General features: G+C 36.7%; 1 protein-coding gene across 3 annotated transcripts in view; it reads left to right on the top strand.

Annotated features, from left to right (window-relative positions):
* Window positions 1-19,102, top strand: part of LOC108971077 (glutamate receptor-interacting protein 1) — a 61,473-nt gene that overhangs the window by 29,115 nt on the left and 13,256 nt on the right. For all 3 annotated transcript variants that reach the window (XM_018936902.1, XM_018936901.1, XM_018936900.1), the window contains 2 exons: window positions 6,281-6,403; window positions 18,297-18,566. In XM_018936902.1, coding sequence (XP_018792447.1) covers window positions 6,281-6,403; window positions 18,297-18,566 — 393 coding nt within the window. The remainder of the gene's footprint in view (window positions 1-6,280; window positions 6,404-18,296; window positions 18,567-19,102) is intronic.

Raw genomic sequence — 19,102 nt, 5'->3', positions numbered from 1 at the left:
AAAATATTATAAATCATGATCTCATAGGCAACTTCCACTTCTTTCGCTGAACTCGTGTTAATAATGACACTAAAATATTATAGTTTTGTAAACTGCTGATTTAGACTTTCAATCTACGATAAAATTTTTTCGTTCCTCTTGAACTTTTTTCGAATGCATGGCTAATGAGCTCAGAGACCTGCTAACGTAGTGAATATTTATGCATCTGCAAAAGTCTCTCAAATTATATAAGTGACAGTTGAGAACATGCGAGAGCTCGTCAACCGATTGAGGAAGTATTATTTGCATATACTCTTTGCGATTAACAGAGGCGACATTTTATTACAGTGGGCCTATTCTGTAACTCGATTCGAAAAAAATTTACTCGAATTCGGATTTTTTATATTCCGTAACTCGATTTTTGGATTTTTAAGCCAATTTTCGAAAAAAATATTCGTTAGCTTCTGAGTTGTAGAAAGCAAAAACGAAAATTGTACGTATTTATTCTGGCACTAGGTGGTACAACTTTCGAAAAATTATAAAGTAGATACGAATTTCGAATAGAATACATTTACGAATCGAGATACGGAATAGGGCCCCAGGAAAATAAAATGGTGCTTGGCCGCATTAGTTAGTTGCTTATTTGTTCGTCCTTATAGAGTTGCATTGTGAAGCCACCGAGACTAAAATAATTCTATTGTGTCCTCTGTGAACCACTCTGTGCTCCTGATGAGGTTCAGCAATACAAAAAGCTGAATATGTTCAATAGGGTGATTCAAAAAAAAAAAAAAAAAAACAAATTTTTTTTCGTTTGGTACTCTGAAAAATGGGTTCCTAGACACCTCTAAGGAATACTTTCCAAGAATGAGTTCTTAATTGTAACGGGAAGGTCCTCCTACTTACTATTTTCTATTTTTTGATTATCATATAGAAAGTTTTATATCTCGCTTCCAACTAAAAAATATCTTGTTCCGTAGATTTTGTAGGAAATTGAATGCTCTTCAAAAAAGGACTACGATTTTTTCGTAAACCCAATCGTTTAAAAGATATTAATAGTTAAAATTTGATTATTTTTGGGAAAATTTTGTATTTCTTATGAATTTTATAACTCAATGAAATGAAATCATTATGAATGATACTTTTTTTTAAAGAAAGAACACAGAAACTTTAAATTACATTTAGAATTTTTATTATCATTCGAAAGAACATTCTTTCGCATTAATTTTTGTGAAGATTATCTGTTTTGAATGTTGGCTGCGGCTATGTCTCAGATGGTCCATCCGTTGACTCTCATTTTCAATGATTCGTTCGAGAATTTCGACTGATAACTGGCGAATGACGCGTCTGATGTTTTTCTTCAAGGTATGAAACGAAGTTGGATTGTCCGCATAGACTTTAGACTATGTCATTATCACACTTGTGGCCAATCGACCGGCCCAAAACGTGAAATTATCTCCTCACCGAAGTGTTCTCTCAATAAATCGATTGATTGTTGAAAGCAAATGTCGCCGAGGTCTAGAACTTTAATATGACTGTGGAATATTTTTGTGATTATTGTGTAGGGGGTGAGAAATTCCAAGTCAGGGTGACCCTGAAAGGCTTTGGCGTTCGTATGTGTCAGTTTTTTTTATGACATTATGACCCCTTTTTTCTTATCTTGATGTTTTTTCGCTTAGTTGTAACATTTTGGCAAAAACCAAAAAACAACAAAAAAAAAAAAAAAAGAATTTCCGAACGCCAAACCCTTTGAAAGTTTTACTATACTGACCTAGTACCATCACCCTGATTTGGAATTTCTCACCCCCCAGATTAGCTGTTGTACTGTGTATCAGGCATCAAATAGTCAATAATGGTCGGTATTGATGGTTACGTCCTCACCAGCATCATTTCTGAAGAAATATGGGCTGATGGAATTATCATGAACTACACCAAACAGTTGTTTTTTCTGGATAAAATGGCAGCTCTTGAATCTCTTCAGTTTGCTCTTCGTCCCAAATGAGGCAGGTTTGGTTCTTCACATACTCAGATGGAAAGTCCGATTTATCGCCCCACAAGAACTATCCTTTCATTTCTGAATGTCTGGTGATTCTTCGAAGAAGTACTCATCCGAAAATACTATAATAATTTCTTTGTCTCATTCAAAATCTTTTACAGAATAGGAATCGTTTGCGACGAAATCTTTGCATGATCAAGATGAAATATATAATAGAGCATGACAGCAAATACATTATTTTAGACTAAAACTGCCAATATTCAAATATGGCATATTCGATATGCCTACAAACCGAAAGACTACCCAATTGATCTGTTGATTTATTTCGAGCGACGCTTGCTGGCATAAATTACGCTTTTGATGTTACCAAAACGGCGGCATCGTAAGTCACGGTTTAAATGGGCACGCAACGACTGCTCCAATTTTGTAGCCACGAGCAACGCGCGCCACTGCCACAACTCTCATACAAAGTGGCCGTAGTAGCAATTGTCGCCGACGCCACCTACCAACGGTACGCGGTGCGCTGAGCAGCCTCTTTACAAAGACTTCGAGCGCGAAGGCGGCAAACACCGCTCGCGATGCCGACGCGTTCACCCGCAGCGTTGCAATTCGATTTGGCTATCTTCCTGTGAATTATTGCATTGGTCATGCGTTTTGCTACAACTTTTTGTTATTAACGGCATACAACTCTGCCGAAAGCCAATCAAAGTGACTCCCCAAACGAGCGACAAGCGGGGCGCTCAACGCCACCGTTCTGAGTTCTGCATGCAAATTGGGTGCGCCTTTGATCTCTCAACGCTGCTGGTGACAAATAAATTAAGAAAATATTGCAATGTTCTTGTTGTTATTGCAGCCGTTGTGTTTGTTGTTTTCTTCTAGGTATGGGCAATCGAGGTCTTTGATATTTTTATGCCGTGTGCCGTATGCCAAATGTCGAACGCTTTCGAATGTGACTGCGAAAAGCGTCAAAGTAAGCAAATGTGTTTTCAATTTATGCGTTTTGCCGAAAAATTAAAAAAAAAAAAATATTGTTTTAATATTCGTGGAATTTGGTTGATGATTGTGTGTTTGTATGAATTCGTCATGGTTTCATTGTGAGGCATTGTGCTTTTATAAAAAAAAAATAATATTTTATGTACCGTCATTACTTAAAATTTCTTTTGATTCCTTCTTCTTCTTTATTGGCTTAGACACCGCATAAGCGGTTAGAGCCGAGTTCATTACGGCAAACCATTTTTCACCCTTTTGCGCCAATTGGAGATTCCAAGTGTAGCCAGGTCCTTCAGGTCCTTCTCTGGTCTTTCCAACGGAGTTAAGGACTCCTTCCTCTTCCTCTGCTTCCACTGGCCAGTACTGCATCGATTAATCTTAGAGCTCTAGTGTTTTCATTCATTCGCACGACAGGACCTAGGCTGCGCAGCTGGTGTCTTTTAATTAGTTTCGAGGGTGACGTTGTTGTTGGTAATAATATTGGTTCCAAAATGGACAAAATTATCTACAACTTCAAAGTTATGACTGTCAATGCGACGTGTGAGCCAAGCCGTGAAAGCGACCTTTGTTTGTTTGTCAGGATATATTTTGTCTCGCCCTCATTTACTACCAGACGCATTCGCTTCGCTTCTTTGTCCCACCTAGAGAAAGCAGAACTAATGGTGTGGTTTTTATGGCCAATGATATTGACGTCATCGGCGTACGCCAGCAGTTGTACACTCTTGTAGAAGATTATATCGTCTCTATTTAGCTCTGCAGCTCGAATTTTTTTTTCTGAAGTACATTGAGGAAGTCGTCTGACAGAGGGTCTCTTGTCGAGCATCGCCTTGTCTGAAACATCGCTTCCTTCAAGTTACGTCAAGTGTTGTTACAAAGCATGTCCATTTTAAACTCATGTTCTTTCGGTATCCTGAATTTGCTTGCAGATTCCATCTAGTCTATTTCTATTTAGTTCCCTCTTTATTATTCCTAGCGTACATGGAATTGTCTCTGCCTTGGCTCCATCTAAAGAAGTTTTTGACTTAGCCAACTCGTCTGCTTTTTTGTTGCCGGAAATGTTTGTATGACCGAGAACCCAAAACTGGACAAGTCAAGTTGAGCTCCTAATGAGCTTAAAGCTTCTCGCGCTGACCCTTTAAAATATAAATACATATATAAAATATATAGAATATATGTATAATGACGAGCTGAGTTGGTATAATCGTGTCGGTTTGTCAGTTTTTGAGATATCGGCCCAAAGGCTGGTCGATCAAATTGATGTCCTTGTATGGAAAACTTTTTATTACACTAGAAACCTTAACGAAACTCGGAGTTATTCGAGATCATCAAAGTCGACTAATGGTTAGATAAACAGAATTCCACAATACCTAAGGCTATTAATTTCTCATAGGAATAAATTTATTTGAAAAATTTGATGTTAACAGAAGTTCTAGGTTTTTGTCATAAGGTTTTGTTAGCCAAAATTATAAAATAGGTTTTTGTGGATCGAGTTACTAAATATCCCTTAAGAAAACTTAAGACTCAAATTGTAACTGTGTCAATCGAAGCCTGAATGGATCAATAAAAGTTAGGGAGATCTAACAATTTTGTTTCCTCTTCTATCGTCACTTTAGAAGAGCAAGTTTTTCAAAATCTCTCTCCTCAATACTCAAACTACATATTTATTTTTTTGTTCGCTATAACCAATAGTAACCAGTATATATTTTTTCTCATTTTAAGCTCTTTTTTGGTCCTCATTGATTCTGCTTTTATGTCTTCTAATAGTACATTTTAATTTATACTTCTTCGATAGAGTCCAAAAATATTGAGTGTCGGCATGTCGTCAAGTCTACTTACACAGACAAAGACCATCAGATATTATAATTTATTAGATGATAAAGTCTATGAAAAATTTTCATTGGTATGGATATACCCCAGTTCTGACTGACTAGTAAGCTACATATCAGTGTTTTATCAAATTATCTGTGGAGATTTTAGTTAGGAAACCCTTAATTAAAAATACCTCTGAAGTCAGCTAAAGGAAAATGGGTAGCTTTTTATCGATCACCTCAAAGCTTCGAAGTCATTAAAATGTACGGATAGTATGGAGTTAGTAAGGACTTTGATTGAATGCTCCGCTTTCTGTGGAGTTCAGGGTTAGGTTAAGTTAAATTGTTGACCTTAAAAGAGAATTTCACTGGGACAGCTTATAACACTGAGCCGTTGTGTGAACTTCTATGAAAGTTTAGCATAAATAGTCTCAAAAATCAACAGAGCTTTGAGCCGATTACAAATTTGTTGTGATGTTTCAGCTACAGTCTTGCAAAGGCCGGATAATGGAGGCATTTTATATACTTATGTATACTTTCGCGAATACGATGAATGAGGGAAGACTTGCGATTGCGAATACTGCCATAATAAAACCGACAGCGTTTACGAGCAAATGAGAGAGGCTGCGGCATTCGCGCGTAATGATCACATGGATCACAATGATCGCTGCAAAACTGCAAATGGGAGGTAGGCAGGGTCAGCTGCACAGAGGCAGTCATTAACGGCATCAATGATTGATGAGATTTACGCGAGTACAATAAAAGCAATAACAAAGCCTGATTTTCGCACAATAAAATGCGTTTAACACATTTTACAACAATGCTGGCGATCGTAAAGTGCACGCTACACGAAGGCAACGCCAACAAAGAGAAGGCGAAGTTGGAAGAATATGGTAAAAAGGGAGCATAAAATGCGCTGTGAAATGTGTTAACGAGCGGGGCCACAATGGGACCACCAGGAAGCGCGCAAATTTCGCTTTTGTTCAATTTTCGCATGGAAAATGTGGAGGGAGCGAGGAAAATAGCTTGTTTGCAATTTAATTTTTTTTGTCGAATTCTTTTTTCATATTTGTTGTTATTATTACTGGACTTTGTTCAACTTGTTTACATTTTTCGCCTTTATGAAAAATTTAATAGTTTTTTTTGGGAAGCAAATGTAATCGGTTTGCTCACTTCTTGTTTTTGTTTACGAATTGGGCGCAAGTTTATTTAATTTTTGGCTTTCGACATTATTTTTCCACACTTTCCGTACGGAGTGTTTACATTGCTAGACAGAAAACAAAAAAAAAAAAAAAAAACAAAAAAAAAAAAAAAAATTTAACTTGTTTTTATTTACGAATTGGGCGCAAGTTTTATTAATTTTTGGCTTTCGACATTATTTTTCCACACTTTCCGTACGGAGTGTTTACATTGCTAGACAGAAAACAAAAAAAAAAAAAAAAAAAAAAAAAAAAAAAAAAATTTAGCATCCATTTATAAAATAAATTTTTTTCTTGTTATCTATTTCCAGTGGATCGCGCTATGAGTCCGGCACAGTCGGAGGATTCCGGTCTGGCACCCGATCGTGGCACCACATATGCAACAATAACACTGCCACGTGACAACCCACACAATATGGGCATCACATTTGCAGGTGAGTTTGAGTGCAATAACCTCAAAAAGGAAGCACTCGAGAAACTAAATTATATGATGAATATTATGACTTTATATATTATGCTGTTGTGGTGTGCGTGCTTCTAATATCCCTGTAGGAAAACACGAATTGATCAACCAAAGCTTTGGTTGAGGAATTTTGTCGAATGTTTACCACAAAGCTTTCGTAAACTGACCAGATGTCGTGAAGCAATTACAGCTTCGTGCAGGGACAACCGCTAATAATTAATTTTTTTCACCCGATCTCGTCGAAAATACTTCTATGTTCAACAAAAATATCATAACTCGTTTTTATTTTTATAATTTTGTAAGAATACAATATGCGAAACAGTTGGCAACCCACATAAAAAATATCTTCGACGGAAATGTATTTTTTAAATGTTTCAATTCGGTGCTCATACAATAATATTATAAAACAAGAATAAAGTAATTATAATTGAATTAAATATGTGGCAACACTGTTCACAAATATTTCCAACTGTGGCAAGTTCAAGTTTTTAATGTAATTTAATTGAAAAATGTTAACGAGTTATTACCATATACTATAATACTATAAAGTTTAAATATATTTGCAGTTTCAAATATTTGTGAACAGAGTTGCCACGTATTTAATTGTGCAAAAAATTAATTTTTGAATAGTAAGTTTTATTAAACCATGTTTTTTCATTACATTTTCTTTATTCATTTCTTCAATAGGGGGCAACTGTTTCAAAATATTTTTTAACTTTAGCATTCTTGAACCTGATTATCCATAAAAAAATTTGTTCAATCCTTTATTCTATTAATCTTATAAAATTAAAATTGCAAAATAGGTGGCAACTCTCCTTAAAACATTTTTCCCACAATAACTGTAGACAAGTTCCACGGCTAGCTAGTTTGTTTTACTATTAATATTAATTAATTGCAGAATAGCTGGCAACTCCCGTCAACAAATGTTTGCGACAATAATTTTACACAAGTTCTTCGGCTTGCTGAACAAAATATTTATTTTTTTTTTCACTATTAATCTTTTAAAATCAAAATTGCAAAATAGCTGGCAACTCCCGTTAAAAAAAGTTTTCTCACAATAACTTTAAACAAATTCCTCTGTTTGATAAATAGAATATTTAAATTTTTAGTTTGTTCTATTTTAATTTTTTAAACAGTGGGCTACCAAAGTAATTACATATGAATGCATACATATCTGTGACACAATTCTATAAATTTCCAAAGATGTGGCAATACCTTTCAAGAAATATTTTTAACAGTAAGCTGCGTCAAAAAACTTTATATTGTTAGCTATATTATAGTACAGTTATCGCTATTTTTCAGTTATTTTAAATTAATTTTTTTAATAGATGGCAACTCTCCTAAAGTATTTTTCACATAAAACTGTTTTGAATCTTCTTTTAAAAACAAATTTGTAGCAATTTTACATAATATTAATGTAATAAAACTAAATTTTGAAACAGGTGGCAACACCACAATTATCTACTTTAGCTCTTCTTAAGTTCTCCATTTGGATTGGCAATTTAATAACATTTTTAAGTTTTTTGACCTTAATTTTTTTTTAAGTGGCAACTCTCTTAAAATATTTTTCACATAAAATTTTCTTGAACTTTCTCATTTTAACACCAAAATTTGAGCAATTTTTCATATTGTTAATCTAATAGACCTAACTTGTGAAACAGGTGGCAACACCTCCATTTGCCACTTTGGCTTTTCTAAAGTCCTTAGGTTGAATTAGCAATATAATGACTTATTATTAAATTTAAATTTTCAAACTTGTGGCAACCTCATTTTTTCCGAGCGTTTCTATTAGTTTCTGGTTATGTTTTGTAGAAATAAGTTTATTTTTCCTGCAGGGTATACCTATCAAACCACGCATTTATAAGGGTATGCACTCGTGCTGCTCATTACCGCTGCTCACCACCATTTAACCCACAACAATTAGTGCCACATTTTTCTAAATTTAACCGATCGAAATTTATTTATTACGAAATCGTGTCCAAATCTCAACCTACGCCACTACCGCTTTAGCTGGCGGCTGTAAAGGGTTGCGCCTTGTCGATTTGTATCACCCATTCCACAAGATACATTTCTAGCTACATTTGAGCGTATAAATACATATGTATGTTATAGTTGCGTATGCATGTACGTGTGCGATTACGCAAAGTATGCGAGTTTCAAATTTCATTCTGAGAAATTTGACATCACAAATCTCTAAAAGCGTGCGCGTGTCCTCAAAATTCTCGACATGCCTTGTCTCAATTTATTTGATTGATTGATGGACAGACAACATAATCGGCAAGCAGATTACTTTAATGCCACCTAAGCAGGGTTGAAATTATTCGATCAAAATAGTTGTACATTTAATTATCAAATATGACAGCTCGTTAATGCCTAATAAAAGTTTGTATCGAAATACTCGAGTGGGTTCCCGTCTGTTTGGGCTCTATTTGTTTACTGAAAATTTGTTAAAAGTTTACAGAGAGAGAAGGAGAGGCACATTTATAGTCCAACCATATGTTCCATGCTTATTGCGTAAGCGCTGGAATGCAATAATTTTCATTATTAAATTATTATTTTTGAAAATTCTTCGAAGAATCTCTTTGTTTCCGAATTGGTGGATGGTGAAAGCCCATATGTACAGATTCCGGTGGCTTTTTTTCAATTGCATACAATAAACACCATTATTATCTTATGGAATATTGATGGTAGTGTTCTTTGTGCTTCTTACAAGACGGCTGGATGCACATTTATCCAAAAATATATATATTTGTTACGGAAAACAAGGAGATTGCAAAATGCATTTTCCATTGAGAAATCTATTAAAGAAAATTCTAGAAAATTTTGAAGAATCATGCCGCTTTTTATGTAGAATATATATGAGTAAAGAAACTTGTGACTGAAATGAAACAGAATTTGATATTTCTAGCCATTAATAGCAATATATGTGTAATATATCTTTTTTTTAAATACTATCGCCTACGAAGACCACATAACTGTTTGGTCTAACCTTATATCTCCTTTTTCAGCTCAGCTTGGTGCCGAATGCTACTTAGAAACCAGTTCGTCAAAACTAGAATGCCAATACAGTTCATTGATCTAACGCATCCCACAAAATTTAGTCAAATTAGTTTCTTAATTAAAAGACCTATCACTTGCTATGATTTGATCTCCAAAAGTTTTTCAATAAGGGTATGTTTTCATGCGTGATATGGCCTTTTGCACAGCCCTTTTGTTACAACTAAGTACTTAGTCGGATGACATCCACTTCGAGAACCGAGAAGTAGTAGAAGTGACGCTCCATATTTGCAGCAATCTGGGCTCCGTCTTTGGTTTTAAAACATTATGGACTAATACTTCTTTCCAAATGCAAATCATAGCATACGGTGAACGACTCTTCCTGTATCCTATAGTTTTCGATAATTAGCCTCCTATTATACCCAGATAGTGCTTAAATCAAGTACCAATTCCGGGACTGTGAATAACTCTAGTACTAATTTCCGGATGGTATGTATTTGGTTGCTTCTCCAAAACTTACTTTGAAATAGATTTCGAGCCGGAAACACTATTACATTAGGCTTAGATGGCTGATCAAATGTCGCACGTGGATTGCGATCAACTTCTTCCAAACAGCTTCTGCAGATGAGGTCTCGTAAGATTCTCAAACTTACAGCATGGACGCCAACAGGGTGTTCTAGTCTGTTAAAAATACCCCAACTAGGGAAAGGATAGCGTTACTGAGACCAAAAAAGTCACTAGTTTCCTTGAGATTGATTTTGGGCCAAAAGGGTTTTGCGACAGCGCATGTACCGATGGTGGCCCAGCGCTGAGTGAGAGGTCGTTTCTCTGAAGATACCTGCACTCCAGAGCAGTTGATCAACAACCTCGTCTTGGAAGATATGCCGTTAGTCAGGAAGTCTGAAGCTGGAGTTGATAGTGAACTCCTATACCGTAAACTCCTCCACCAACCTTCACCACAAACTTTGACCCCCTCGTCAGTATATAGGCAGAGAAGGAGTCGCCAGAGTTTAAATTGGCTACTTCACGATCCAAGGGATCCGGTATAATGTCAAAATGTGTGAGGATATCCGCACGTTCAGATACGAGTTCTTTTAAGGACCTAGATTCTCTCAGCCTGATAGAAATTTTCGCCGCCATACACCTTGGGCAGACGTCAGACGGCGGTAAGTGCCATAGTTGGAGTGGAACTTAGTGCAACACTCATTCTGATAAGCGCTGCTCGTTGAACGCTCCAGAAACGCTATTAAATATTTCGATATTATATTTGAACTATTATTTTTGATTGACTATAAATACTGTCTAATATAGTATAGTAGTCGTCTTCGATTCGCCATCTCTCTACCAGCTGCTAGTTTAATATTTTCATATGAAATCAAGAACAAAGAAACATAGTATACCTATACAAGAGAAGAGAGAGTGGATATCTCCATATAGTCGTTTAACATTATCTCCTTATATTTCTAGAATGGAGACTCTAGTTTATATTGGCATCATATTTTATTTAATCCAGTTTTGTATTCGTTTCGCCACACTCCAAATTCTTAGCGAAGAAAATTAATGATAAGGGATTGGAATTTTAAAAGCGAACGTTTCTGTTTAGACAGTTCTAAATCTTAGATAAATTGCTCGACTTTAAAAAATTCCATTTCATTCAAGTTGAAAAATAATTCGAAAATATTATCGTAAGAAGCACATAATTAACAAATTTGCACATTATAAGTACATACAGTAGTACACGTAGTATATACGAATAAAGGCACACAGGCTAGTGTATGTATACATTATAGACGCTATTCAAAAGTGAGTCTCGCTAATCCCATTTAATTAAGCTTTCACATAAAGCATTTAATATTTCTGCAGAAATCGTCGTCATGCCGCCATCTATATACAAATGTGCTGTGATATGTATGTATATAAATTAATTTCATTCAAACTCTTTGGTGATTTATTGTTGGCATAAATTTCTGAAATTCGCCACACTTAAGCGAATGTTAATTGGGTGTCTTACTCCGTAACATGTGTTTTCGCGAAGAGCAAACAAAACTTTTTCAGGAAAGAATTTAATTTGACAAAGTATTGGGTCCCGTGGACGTTTCTAGGGCTTATGGTACTTATCTTCTAATGGCTCAGTAAGGTCGTTTTGATTATGTTTTCAAACACCTTCTTACAAGTAATTTTGAAAGTACGATTAAGCCAAAAAATTTTTTTTTAAAAATGCCTTAGTTTTAATCAATTTACTACCTTAGGTAGCGCTGAATTGAACAAACTACCGCCATACTCATCAAATAAGATCGTCTAATCAATAGCAGAAATAATACCAGTGTGATCAAATTGAAAGGTGAATTTTATCCATTTCACCTCCTTCAAAGTAATCCCCTTCCGCTGCAATACACTTATGCCAAACAATTTTCCAGTCATCATAGCACCTGGAAAAATCCTCCGTCGTGATGACCATAAGAGCCTTCTTCGATTCAGCTTCTATATCCTCGATTGAGGCAAAACGGTGTCCTCGTAGTGGTCATGCGGATTTGCTGAATAGACTGAAGTTGAGTTCAAATATAAAGTGGTGAATCGAAGACACTTATGAATGGTGTTTTTTTTAGACATGTGGTTTTTTCGAGGATATAAAATGCTCATGTTATTAATGTTATGGTCAAAAAATATAGCTTTATTATAAGAACAAGAGTCTGTCATTATGTTTTAAAAATTTTCGACCATTTTTGGCAGCAATTGGGTTCTTGTGTCAGCAATAACGCGCAATAAGCCTCTTCCAATCGCACGATTTTGAAGACTAAGCCATAAGTCCACAATGCGTGGATAATACGTCGCCAAAAGTTTCGTTCCATAAATTTATTGTTATGTTGGCTGTATGGCAAGTAGCGCCGTAACAGCGTTTTCAATTGATATTATGACCAACTTTATACTTGAAGATATATGGAAGTTAGATTGCTGAACAAAATTTTCTTGTGAAAATCGGCATCGGTGGCCATCTCGTTTTGGAACCATTCTCTAAACGTGAAACGCGCTTGATGATCATTCGACTTCAATTCTTGCACGAGTAGGATTTTGTGAGTCCGTAAACCCCAATTCTTTCAAAAAATCAACCTAAAGTGGGTAGGCACAACTCCAATCATTGCGCGCTATGATGGATGGTCTCATTTGCCTACTCTTCGCTTTTGTGGAACAGCACCAATAACACCTTCAGTATGCACTGCCGGTGTCTCTGAAGATACACATAAGATACACATTATCTATTAGAGTATACGTGATGTGAAACCGATTCATGGTTGGTTGAAGTACTTACTCTGCTGGTGGAAGATTGGACGCGAACTGAAGTAAATGATGATCCATTTTGAGGTTCTCTACTGTTTTAAAGAAAAAATACAGAAAATTCCAATTTTATGGGCAGTGTTTGTACATAATCATTCAAAGGCATATTTTTGGGCATTTATTTTTTTGATGATTATCTCTTTCAAATGCTGGCCGTGGCTTCGTCTCAGATGTTTCATTTGTTGAGCCCGATTTTCGATAACTCGCTCGAGCATTTCGACTGGTAACTGGCGAATAACACGCGTGATGTTTTGCTCCAAGGCCTGAATCAAAGCGGTATTTTTCGCAAAGATTTTACACTTTACATATCCGCACAGGAAAAGATTTAATGGTGTGATATTACAAGATCTTGGTGGCCAATCAACCGACCCAAAACGAGAAATTATCTGATCACCGAAGTGTTCTTTCAAAAAATCCATTGGTTGATGCGAAGTGTGGGCAGTGACACCGTCTCACGATCTTCAATTTCAGCCATCAAATAGTTGGTCATCATTGTTGGTTACGTTCTCACCGACATCACTTTTGAAGAAATATGTACCTATGATTCCATTCAATGGCAACTCTTGAATCTCTTCAGGTTGCTCTTCATTCCAAATGCGGCAATTTTTCTTGTTTACCTACCCACTGTGCCGGAAATAGGCTTCATCGCTGAACAAAATCTGTCTCGGAAACGTGGGATCTTCTTGGAACTTTTCAAGAGCTCATAGAGGAAAGCGATGTCGCTTTGGAAAGTCAAGTGCTGTATTTTGCACGCTTTTAATTTAAGATCTCGTCGTAAAGAGTGAAGTCGTTCCATACGCCAGCCTGAGTTTCAGCCAACAGCGCCGAATCGAGTCTCCACGATATTCGTATGGTCACGCTCATATATCTTTTACTTGGGTCACCCGCTACATACATATTTGTTTATGGACATCATTAACGCCCATACTTTATGAGGACCCTGCCGCACATTCGCTTGTTTTGTTTTTTATTACCAATTAAATCATTTCTTAAATCCAACCCAGCATTCTGCGCTTGATAAAATCCGATGATGCAATTGAATTCTACAGATATTAGGCTATGAGCGCATTAATTATTACAATACAATTTAGCTTATAACTGATTAAGAGATGTCATAAATTAAACTGGCTGCTTAAATAAATCATAACGAAAGAGATTTCTAATCGCGCGCAGGCGGCGAAGAGCGGCAGCAGCTGAATGCCGAGCGCCGTACGCTTAGCGACAGACGCCACATGACGGCGCTGCCGTTGCCACTGTCATTGCGGGCGCCGCAGACCAGCGGGCGGTGAGGGTCGCGTTGATAATCGCTGGCAATGCCCAGTTGGCATGAATCAACCGGGCGCAGAAGATGCTTCAGCTGGGCGGCGCTGAGAATGCGACTTGGCAGCAATGAAGAGCGAAAAAAAGTCATTTCAATTTCTTTTATTTTAGATTTGTTTTTGTCTTCTCGCTATTGACCGCATGACTCGAGTCTCGAGTCTAGACAATCACAACGCGACGCGATGCGACGCTTCGTATCCGAACATGTCAACATTGTTGCCGAAATCACCACATGTTGGATAGCCGCATGAGGAATCTCAGACGTTCGCCGGCAAATTGAAAACAAGAAAGAAAAAAAACAAAAAAAAAAAAAAAAAAAACCCAAAAAAAAAAAAAAAAAAAAAAAAAAGAAAAAAAAAATCCCAAAAGCAAAGTGAAAAATAAAATATTGTAAAAATAAAAACAAGCGAAAAGACCGAAAGAAAAACATTAACAGCAAAAGGAAAATAGCTTGCGAGTATTTGCATATGTTCGACAGCATGTAATAAAGAAGGCCAGCAGACGCTATGGGGAAATAATAATGGAGGCGTACAGCCAAATTTCCTGCTATGAGACAATGACAACTTTGGACTACTTTCATGTGTTGTTCTTGTTGTTGTCATCATTTGGTTTATTATTGTTGCTACGACGGATAAATGTTTTTCAGTGTAGGTGTATGTGTGAATATGCTGATTGCTTAGCCAAAGTAATTGATATACCGGGGAAGCAGTTGCGGCAAATGCATACATATGTACAAACATCTATATTATTTAAATGGATATTCGATGGATATATACATTAGAATGTATACGTATATATATGTGTGTAAGTACTTATACGAGGTGTGTTCAAAAAGTATCGCGAATTTTGTGTTTTTTCAAAAATTATTTATTTATTTATGAATAAAATAGATATCTTCAAAGTAATCCCCATGAGATATTATACACTTGTGCCAACGGTTTTTCCAATCTTCGAAGCACTTCAAAAAATCATTTTTTTATCTTCTTCAGCTTCGATGCCGTCTTTATCTCGTCAAGAGAAGCGTAACGTCGTCCTTTCATGGGCCTCTTAAGTTTAGGGAACAAGAAAAAGTCACAGGGGGCCAGATCTGGGCAATACGGTGGCTGCGGCATCATTAGTGTGTTGTGTTTGGCCAAAAAGTCGCGCACAAGCAGCGATTTGTGAGCAGGGGGTTATCGTGGTAAAAAGCCAATTTTTGTCACATCTTCTCGGCTTTCTGAGAACATTTTGTATCACCGATAAAGGTTGCTTCGGTCCATGAAGCTTCTCCGTATGCCACAGTCAACATTCGGAATGCATCCGCGCACTTAATTTCGTTTTTCACACAAAATTTGATACAGGTTCTTTGATCAGTTTTTTTGAATAGGTAAAAATCGAAGACGATCCAAAACACGTGCAAGCAAAGCAGCTGTCAACAATTAAATGAACATTCAAACTGGCCGAGCTTGTCGGCATAAGTGAGAGACATGAGTACCATCATAACGCTACAAAAAATTCGAAATTCGAATATACGTAACCCGCGAAAATTCAAAATTCGCTATACTTTTTGAACACACCTCGTATACATGTTGGCCATAAAGAAGAAATTGTCTAAAACATTACAAATTTCGGCTAACGCTGTGGTGATCTGCATTTTGCTTAATACTCGTACATAAGTACAGATAAAGGAGGTTAATAATTCCTTTTCATGAAAATGAAAGTGTATAGATATACAATAGATGTGCAATTCATGCGGATTCGTATTCATAGCCGATCGATGGATAGTTTTTAGAGTAGCGAATCGAACAAGCAAATGGTATGCAAAACTTCGACTGGCATAAAACAGTACAAATGGGCTAGAAAAAGAGCAAATAAATCATATAGACCGTTATAATCAAAGAGATAGAGAGAGATAAAGTGTCAAAGGGAAGTCAGTTCTACCGATTAACGAGGTTTTAACATACACTCTTTCTCGATAATTTCACAATAGTAATCTCTAAAGCAAAGCATAGCCAGCTAACATACATAAGAATCTAATGGAGTCATGTAGAAATGCCACGGATTACGAAAAGTAGTGCATATGAAAGCATCAACTCGAGGACAGACTACTCGAATCATATTTTTGAGACACATTTTCGACTGAGTGTGGAACATTTGTTACAAATAGGGCACCTAAAATAAAAGTAGAATATTTTTCGTCGCAGTAAATCGTGCATCCGAGTATAAACATTTTACTGGAGACCTCGTTTTTGGGTTTTAGACTAAATCGTTTTAAAAACTATATATATTAATTTGTTTTTTGTAAAATTTGATTTTATTGTTCAATAAGTTTCGATTCGTCTTGAATATAGTGATATTTATTTATTTTTTTTTTTATTTTATAAAAGCTTACATAATAATACAATTATTATACAAACTTAAGAAAATACGCAGCACTAGCATCATGGGCTATCGGCCGTATAGTGATATTATTATTTGTCTTTTCATTAGAAATAGATCTCAGTATCCGGTTGCAACAGTCCTTATTTTGAGCTCTAGGAAAGAAAGGTCGATTCTTCTAACATTCGGAGAATACAGCAGATGAAGATTTGAGATAAGATGCATAGCCTTGATTTGATTTGGGGGGTTTCTCAAATGGCACAGAGTCTCGATTTCAGTATCTTCGGTACTCAAACGAAATTTAGCAAAGCCACTTACAAATGGTTAGTTTGCTTGGCACAGAGTCCTTGCGACACTTATGAAGAATGCTTATGGTTTCAGCAGTGATTTTGTATCAAAACGAAATACTATATCATGAACGAGTTTACGACGATAAATTGAAGGTTTGGTCTACCAACAAAATAGTGTGACGGGCTGAATTTGGGAATTGGGACTTCGTGTATACTCTCAGCTGCGACTGCTATATTTTCTACACCGCGTGCTGTACGCGGTCTATTCGATGGCATATTATCCAATAATGCTGGATCTCAAGACGGGTGATGATGTTGCGAATAGCACAAGTATGCTCCGTTGGCCGATTATGTTGGCCGTAAGTTAAGCACAGCGCGTTAAACAATACTGAACAAAAATAACATGACAGCTTTACATGACTCACGCGTGATCTGTCAAAACAAAGCTATTAATGGTGATTGGTGACAGTTGGAGCATGTTGTTTGAAATTTTATAGCAAGGATATTTGTTTAAGATAGGAGTTTTTTGATAAGGAAATAAATAGAAAATTATAAAAAATTAGAAAAGAGTTCTACTTATATATTTTTCTTCGAACAACTTTTACCTCGGAAAAGGGTTCTTATGCATGCTCGTAATTTTCTTGTAAGTATTTTTATATCCATACTACATACATATATGTATATGTAAACGCGTACACTTTTGTATACGACTTTTTGGCACTCGGCCATTTGGCTACGTCGTTTCGGTCGCATGAATGACTTGATTTGTGGCAGGAGGAAATGAAAATTTATTTCGCTACGCACAAATATAATCAAATTTCACAGCCACGCAGCGAAAGGTGTCACACGTAATAGACATGCGGCGGTGCTTGGGCTGTATGACCAAGTAGCGGACACATTAACAGACACATATGTATATGTATGTATGTATATATAGTGAATGTATGTTTGTATGTATGTATGTATATACTTTGAAGCGGTATTAAAGGTGCGCGGCATTTTATAGGCTCAACTATTGAACACTTCAAGGCATTCATTAAAAATGGCTTAAATTGTAACAACAACAAAAACAACAACTATGTGCCTATATTTTATATGTAGCTAACGGTGCATTTTCATAGCGATCAGGCCGCCACAACAGACTCCTTTTTCCTTTTTTTCGCACATATTTTTATATCGCTGTGTGTGTGTGTAAGCAATAAAAATGCAACACTTGTCTGCTAAATAAATAAACAGACGCAGCAGCCTAAACATGCACACGCATGCATGTACATACATGCACTTACACTCGCATACACGCCTCTTAAGCACAATCGGCTGCCCACAATTCGCCTCAATCAGTGCAACGGTGCGTTTCTAATGATTCCACCACAAATTGCAGCGTTTCTTTACGGCTTCACCGTCTAATTACCAATTTTGTTTATTTATTTATTTAACATTTTCTCCCGTTTTCTTTCTTTTTTTCCATTGCATATGCACACAACGACGTTTCATTCATCGCAAACGCCTCGACATCAATTGCATTCACACGTGGCCGTTGGGGTTTGTGTGTGTGCGTGTGTGTAGAACGCAACGACCTATCGTATCCACCTGTTATCGGCGCGCTCAGTCCACTGGGTCACGCTGCGGACTTTCTAGCGCCCGGCGATCGTATTCATCAAATCGACGGCATATCCACAATTGGGCTGAGCAATCAACACGTCATGAGCATGCTGTGCGGCGCTTGTGACGGCTCCACGGGCGCTGGAAACAACGGCTCTGGTTCGGAGGATGCGGCCGGCGATGCGCGCAACATACCCGCGGTGGTGGAAATCGAATATTCGCTGCCCGAATACAGTGAGTATTGTGTTGTTTTGATATTTTGTTATTGTTTCCACCTGTAAATGTAAATAATGATGAGTATCTCAAGTACGTTCCACAATGTGACACTCTGCAAATGCATAGTTTGTAAACGCAACAACTGTGCAACATGTGGCTGGCAACATTTGTTTAAAAACATTAACCCGCGGTTGAGCGCTGGAGTCTATATAGCACTTGTTTGACTTTTATTTTTGTTAGATGATTGTCTACAATTTTTGCTTTTCAAATATATACTGTAGGCCAAATTAGAACTGGCTTCGAGAGTTTAGCGTATTAAAAATATCATTAATAATGATAGTGGGTCAATACATAGACAAATAACTGCTTTGAAAATGTAAAGCACAGTAATATTTTAATGATATAAACATACATAAATCCGGACAGCATTATTTACAAGGAGAAACAATCAAGCGTTTTGTACTCAGTAGACTTCGCCAAGGCTTGGGCATCCGGAGTTTCGGAATACTTCTTTAGATATTAGACTCATTTATGTTATAAGACCCAATACAGTT

This window comes from Bactrocera latifrons, unplaced genomic scaffold (assembly GCF_001853355.1).
Source record: "Bactrocera latifrons isolate USDA-ARS-PBARC rearing strain unplaced genomic scaffold, ASM185335v1 scaffold_32, whole genome shotgun sequence".
NCBI lineage: Eukaryota > Metazoa > Arthropoda > Insecta > Diptera > Tephritidae > Bactrocera > Bactrocera latifrons.
Note: the sequence above shows the minus strand (reverse complement) of the source record. Positions and strands in the feature narration are given on the sequence as shown.